Source organism: Hevea brasiliensis, chromosome 2, assembly GCF_030052815.1.
Source record: "Hevea brasiliensis isolate MT/VB/25A 57/8 chromosome 2, ASM3005281v1, whole genome shotgun sequence".
Taxonomy (NCBI): Eukaryota; Viridiplantae; Streptophyta; class Magnoliopsida; order Malpighiales; family Euphorbiaceae; genus Hevea; species Hevea brasiliensis.
Genome location: NC_079494.1, coordinates 1654919 through 1662078, shown reverse-complemented (window position 1 = coordinate 1662078; position 7160 = coordinate 1654919). Strand labels below are relative to the sequence as shown.

At 33.5% G+C, this 7160-nt stretch overlaps 1 protein-coding gene across 4 annotated transcripts; it reads right to left on the bottom strand.

Annotated features, from left to right (window-relative positions):
• Window positions 1-548: 548 nt before the first annotated feature.
• Window positions 549-4608, bottom strand: LOC110661039 (probable prolyl 4-hydroxylase 3). 4 transcript variants are annotated; one of them, XM_021819541.2, is made up of 9 exons: window positions 4473-4608; window positions 4133-4329; window positions 3912-3999; window positions 2924-3021; window positions 2621-2718; window positions 1857-1986; window positions 1564-1751; window positions 1250-1339; window positions 549-910 (listed from the first exon to the last, which is right to left on the bottom strand). In XM_021819541.2, exons 2-8 carry the CDS (start codon window positions 4324-4326, stop codon window positions 1266-1268), a joined length of 870 nt encoding a protein of 289 aa, XP_021675233.2. In that variant the 5' UTR covers window positions 4327-4329; window positions 4473-4608; the 3' UTR covers window positions 549-910; window positions 1250-1265. The 4 variants fall into 4 exon arrangements, with proteins under 4 accessions (XP_021675233.2, XP_057987601.1, XP_021675234.2 ...); XM_058131618.1 differs by having other exon boundaries at window positions 4133-4347; window positions 4473-4604; XM_021819542.2 differs by having other exon boundaries at window positions 549-913; window positions 4133-4560.
• Window positions 4609-7160: the final 2552 nt, after the last annotated feature.

Here is a 7160-nt window from a genome sequence, read left to right as displayed (position 1 = left end):
GGTCATCCATTGGGTTCAACTCGAGATGGCAGGAACTTGGTCCGTTTATTTTGCATTATAATCGCCGTATTTTATAGAACTTAATTTTAATTTAATTTTATAAAATCCACTCCTCCAAAAATTGAAGGTCTTCAATTTAATCTGTTAATCTATCGATTATTATTAATTATTTTTTTATTATAATAAATTTTATTAAATAAAATTAAAATTCAATAAATTTTTTATTATAAAAATACTAATAAAGTTGAATGACCATGGGTTGGATCATGATAACCGCCTATTCTCTGGTCTACCATGAAATTATAGGTAAATCTATTCTCCTGTAAGAGGAGTTTATGATCGTAAATTCACCTGTGAAACCAACCCAAAATCGAATGATAGAAATTCCATTAAAATATAGCATTGATCTTCAGGAAAATAACAGACAGTGGCGTATATTATTCCCAAAACATATACCAAAACGTGGTCTAGGACCTATTGTTTCCCAAGTACGGAAATGGGAGAGGCAACCAGGTTCCAACAACTGAAAAATAAGCAGGCAACCAAACTGAAGAAAAATCAGATGACTTGTATTCCAGCAATTATTCTGTTTGTTTACAATTTGCCTATTGGGAGTGATGCATTGCCCGCTGCAGCTATCCCTTTGTTATCCCCTACTAAATTTGTAAGTACAAAAACTTATCTTTTAGGACCAATCAAGGTCAACTTCCAACCTAAATCCCCGGTTAGAAGACCAAAAAGGGCCCATTAAATGAGGAATACAAAAAATAAAATAAAATCATCAAGCCTAAGTAATAATATTTTTCTATGCTACGTTTGAGGGATCAGGGATGCACCATTCTTGACTCTTGTATCAGGAATTTTAACACCATTCACCACAAATGATCCACATGATACATGTCCTCCTATCCTGCTGAAGGCAAAAGATTAAAAACATAATAATGATAACAATAACTAGTTCAACTAGCACTAGCATTCTTACTTCCAATAACTGCCACCATTTTAATTTTCATGTAATGCAACACCCTCTATAAAAATAATTAAAAAATTCAACACTCTGCAACACATCAAATTTCATCAACACCCTAAACATGCATTCTTCTGCCAGGTTGCTAATGCCAATTCTAACAACCTAAGAGAAGTTTGTGTTTATTTAAAATAAACTAAGACAGCAAATATTAAATAAAAAAAATATAACAAACAATGACTTAATCTACCATGAATTACTCCTTCAGGCACTGAGAATTACCTCTACTAATAATGGATCAGACCTTGTATTCTCCAAGATGCATCCACTTTGTTGCTGACCATTTGTTCCCTCTAATCACAGGACAACTACCTAAGACAAGGCAGAAAACGAATTTAAGGCAACTGGATTATTAGAAGAGCTACCAAGTGAGAGAGCGTTTTGGTCCTAAAATCTTTTACTTGGAAATAATTTTTGGTCCTGCCATAAGAACATAATCTAGGACTGACATTTCTTCTGAAACATTGAAAAACTGCAGAATCATTATTGAATCTTAGTTTAAGCTGTCAACTGTTTGTTAATGAGTGATTGCTAACCATGCAAACTTGAAGGATCTACCGTAGCATCAGGACTTGTGCTCCAAAACAGCAATGCATTACCCATTTTCGGTTTCACTGAAAGGCCCTGTTTGCCACATTCAGACAACTCATTCCACCATGGCACAGAGCTAATGTTTCCCTTAGCTGCAGGAAACACTGTCTCACCCCCTTCTTCAACATCTGACCTGCAGCAGGACAGGAAAAACAGGGGAAGAGGAAATATGTAAGTATTGTTCCAAGACAAGCAAAAACAAATTTAAATACCATGCCTTCCAAAGGAGATAACTTACAGATACATTAGAACAGTTGCTGTCCGTTGGCCCCCATTCTTAGTGTTGAACTCATCAAGAAAATAATCATAGTGAGCCTCATACTTCTGCCCAACTTCATAATGAAGAACTTGAACTCCTTCTCCATGCTCTGTAGGTCATCAAGTAATTTCAAATAGGCACTAGCTGAAGAATTAGAAACTAGTTATAGTTCAGAGTACAGTAGATACAGTGAACCATTACACACATGCATCACTATTGTTCTACTCGTTAGTGACTTAAATATCCTCTTCAAAATCGTCTACATGAAAAGCATACATTAAATTCATATTAGAGCTCGTCGCAAATGACACTTAAAATTCAGGGAAAAAAATACACAGCCTAGTATATTCAAAATACTTCAAAGCATTTATCCTTCATGATAAAACAGTAAATAAAACTTAAAATAGTCATGTCACGCTTGCAGGCCATATAAATATAGGCTGAAAGGTTCAGATTGTGTATAGCTAAGAAGTGGTTTGCGCAGGTATTTTGCTTACCGCCTGCCCCCAGCAAAGCTTTTAGCAAAAAGTTTTAAACATTGAGAATTCATTTTCTTTAAAAAAAAGCTTGAAATACTTCTTTAACAAAATATTTTGAAATGCAGCAGACAAAATGAACTACTGGGTCTGGCATACAAAATGTCATGCGCTTAGTCAGCATACAAGATACTGCTGGTCTAACATCCTAAGTTTATTGTTTCAAACCAAATTAAACATTTGTTAATATATTTTTGAATGTCATACCTACAGGAATAAAAGAGAAGTCCGCTATCCTTTTTTCAATGCTCCTAATAATTTTATCCCGTCCTCTCCTCAGAAACATTCCAGAACTTGTACGAACCCTGCAATTGAGTGTCTACAAATTAATTTAGCATGTAAAATTAAGAAGATAATAGGGCTGTTCATGGTCATATCAGATTTTTATCAAACCCAACCCAGTTAAAAGTCAGCTGGGTCAAAATTTTAAACAACCCTAGAAGACAGTGCATATCCTCATAATTCATCTATTCTATGAAAGAGTCGAAATAGGAAATAAGAAATGTATACCTGCTATCTTTGCTTCGACCTGTCTTGCTATCCACCACAGTTGACTTTGTCATGTGTGGTTTGGCCAGAGCTATTAAGTACTCACATTCTTCCTTTGACTGTTAACATAAGCATCCAAGGTCAAGATTTTAAAGACAACCAAAATTATGCTTCCATCAATTAAGTCATGCCCATTAAGCACTTGGTTTGATACGTAACAGAATTTTATTGTTAAGACTAGAAAGGAATACTTTTTAAACCTCAAACCAAGTAAAAAAGAAGCTTTTCTGTTCACTGCTAAATCATAAAAGACATACCATGGTAGAACAAGTTAAATGTCACATGAAGATGAATCATAAGAATCATTGATTTGACACATTTATAACTGTTGCATTGTTTACAAAAACAAGGGAATGTTCAGCCAATTATCAATTATGGGCAGAATTTCTTTGTAAGGATGTTATTCCTAAAGCTTCAAAAATAGAATCCACATCCTAGGAGCGAATTTTGCACCCTAAAGGATAACTATAGGTGTTACTGCCGGTTTTTCACCCACCATCTTGATGAGCTAGCAACTTATGGCGAATCGCACAATACTTCAAATGAGTTGTCAAGCGCACGCCAATCCTACTAATTCAACCATATCAAGGCATTTAAAAACTCTATAATTATAGAATTCTTGATAATGTAAGCGCCGTTAGCCACAGGAGCTCTGCAAAAATTTTCATAGCCTCTGTAAAGTGCCAATCCATCAATATTATATTGCATGAAATGTAATGGACCAATGCATCACGCCAGATTTCACATAACTGACTCGTTTCTCACAAGCTAAAGAACAACATTTTATAAAGCAATTTAATCGCAAAGACTCAAATATGCCCCTTGATAGCTGACCAACAATTTCAACAAAGCCCAAAACCTCATACAGTTTGTGATTTAATTGAGAAAATAGATTCCATACAAAATTTTATTTTAAAACAGACAAATAATTAAAATTTTAGAGACTAACCAAGAAATTGTGATAAAGAAATGCTCGAGGCTCCCAAGAAAGAATTTCAGTCCACTGCTCTCCTCTCTTTCCCAAACCATTATCATCTCTGCATCAAAATCCCGCCAAAATATTTAAACACGACATAATAAGGAGGGAAAAAAAAAATCAAAGAATCACCATCGACTTGTCTATTAATAGAAAATAAATTATTACTAGAAAAAACCAAAAAAGAAAAATACCTTTCAACGGCCAGACGTCTGTACGAAGTAGTGAGATCATTGGGAGAGGCATCGTCGCTGCTTATGGGAAGGGAGAAAATCCCAAGACCCAATAGCATCAACAGAATCACCGTTAGCATAAAAAGCATCTTCAATACCATCGACAATGTCGACCATTTCCTCACTTGTATCCTTGAGTATCTCAGCTTCACCATTTCCTAATTAGTTTCTAAACCCTAATTAATCAACCAAAGCATGCCAAAATGAAAAGGAAAACTACTAAAATTTACGCAAATTTCAGTTTATATTAGCTTCAATTTGTATGTAAAATTTGTGAGATGTGGATGGAGGTATGAGGTACCAATGGCGATCAGTGTTAAACGACCGGCGGTTGGTGGCAGTGGCGATGCGATGGTGGCTGATTTAAGAAGTCTGTTATGATTTCTCGTTATATATAAGAATTTCCAATTATGGCGTGTTAATTTGGACAGGGGTTCCTCCTGACTAAATTATCCCTCGCTTTATAGAAGGCATTGTGCATTCTTGTTCGTATGTCGGTGTGTTAATGATGGGTTTTTTTGTCATTTCAGATATCGCAGTTGCTGTGTAGACCTTCTTGCTCTGTGGGCAGCACAAGGTTTCCGCAGTCTCCGCCGTTTGGTTAATTTCTCTGGGATGAAACATGGATTGGGAAGTCAATGGTAAGGTTGTTATTTCCCCACAGATTCTTTATACAGTGTGGCTTTTGCCAAAATAAAAAAAAATTCTAATTGTATTTAATTTATAATAAAATTGACATAATTAAAAAATTTAAATAAAGCTAAATCAATAAAGAATAAAAATTATTACGCAGCAGCGTTAAAACTCAGGTGGGAGAGCTTTGCTGCCCTTGTGGTCCTATCCAGCTCGAGCCTAGAGTAGTCTGCAGTCAAAAGCTGTGGGATGCTAGGTGATCTCTAATAAAAAAAAATAAAGAATAAAATTATAAATCTATAAAAGGTATAAAATTCTTTGTGACATATAATTAATTATAAAGAAATAAATAATAAATTATTGATCTCTCATGAGAGGGGTAGATTTAGATTTAAAATCAATTTATTATTCATAAATTTATCAAATCCACATAACATATCTACTGTGATGATCCGATCTCATGGGCCAGATCGATACTAGGATCTGGACCGATATAAATCCCTCGAGCTTGTAATAAATTTCACTATTCCCAAACTTATAACTATGACTAAAATTAAAGTCTAATATGTAAATAAAAATAAAATAAAATATTATAAATTTATTTAGTCAACTCAATTCGATTTCTATCAAAAATCTCCTACTAGAGGAGTCTATCTCAACACTGACACACAGTATGTACAAACTATTTCATATCATTAATTTTTCATTAATTAATACAATGCATTTATAAACCAGCATCACAGTGGAGTTCTAGTAAATAAATAAATAAACGCAATAAAAACTATTAAATTAAGAAGCATAACCTGCAAAGAAAAATACAGGTTAGACTCAAAAAATAAACTTGCTCATCCTGCGACCTGGAAAAAAAAAATTTGAACATAAATGAGTGTTCGACTTAGAGAGTTTAGATATTTATTACATATGCAATTTCTATAACTATCTAAAATTAGTGCAATCCTACAATGAAATGTAAATCTATCACATATAAAGATGATTCATTTAATATTTGCATAAGAAGATAATTTAAAACTACTCACGCACTCAATGTGTTACATCAATATATATATATATATATATATATATATATATAAATTGATCATCTATACAGCTTTCTTAATATAATATCGGTTAGTTATGACAACTCAAGCCAGACTTTCACTTAATAATTTAAGTGCTGGGGCTAGCGATATCAACTCAATACTGTGCTCACCCCATCTTTTCATATCCATAAGGACTAGGTTCCAGCTAGACTAGCTCAAGCTGCGACTATCCGTCCAATCCATATCCATTTATACCATATATAAATAACACGCTCAACTTTAAATTATCCTCAGGACGGTAATCATAAACAAATAACAATAATTAAATATGCAGCAACTAAATGGCCCTTATATATTAAGTATTTATTTGCACAATTAAATATTTATAAAAAATGAATGAGTATGCCAGATATATATAATTAATACTAAAATTATGCAAATAATCAATATTCAACTCACAGACTGGTCAACCCGATTGCAAATGGTCCGGTTGGAGAGAATAAAGGCTAGTTGGTATCGATTACCTATACAGACACACTGATATCTATCAATTTACTAACAAAATTAATTAATTAATTTAATTAAAGAAACAAGAATAATTCATAACCAAAATTTCGGTAGAGTCTCCCCTATAACTAGACTTAATCCCCTTGAAAGAAAAATATAACAACAACAACACATAAGGCCTCATGCATACAACAACAATTATAATGCCCAGCTAGGGCCTATAAGAATTATAATCTAGGTCAAATCCTCTAAACTCCAGCTTTGGTTCCTAACTCCTCCACAACCCAAATAATTATTTTTAGTACTTCAAAAATTATAAAAATATTTATGGAGGTCCTCTACATCGTCCTTATATTAATTAAAGATATTTTACTTAATTTTACTAAGCCATGAATATTTTACAGATTTAACCAGCTAGTTTAATCAATGCACAAAACTACACAACTTGAGTTAGGAACTGCCTTCATAAATTCTACTACTTGAAATGTATTTAGAACGTCTGAAAATGCTACGAACAACTGTAAACATAACCTCTTTCTAAGACAGCTCATCGGATGCTCAGACAATAATGTAAACTTAGTTTTGAGTGTTGGTGAGCTATTGTCGATCTGATCGCACCTAAACGAAACCCATAAATTGTTAATAATTATCATGTAATTATATTTAATTTACAGGCATTGAAAAATGTAAAAAATCTCATCAAACGATCTAGACTATTAAATGATTGCCTTTTTCAAATAGTGTCTGATCGGAGTGGGGATTGTCCCATGGTTTTGTCGCCCTAAATTCATCATTGGTCTCGGATTATC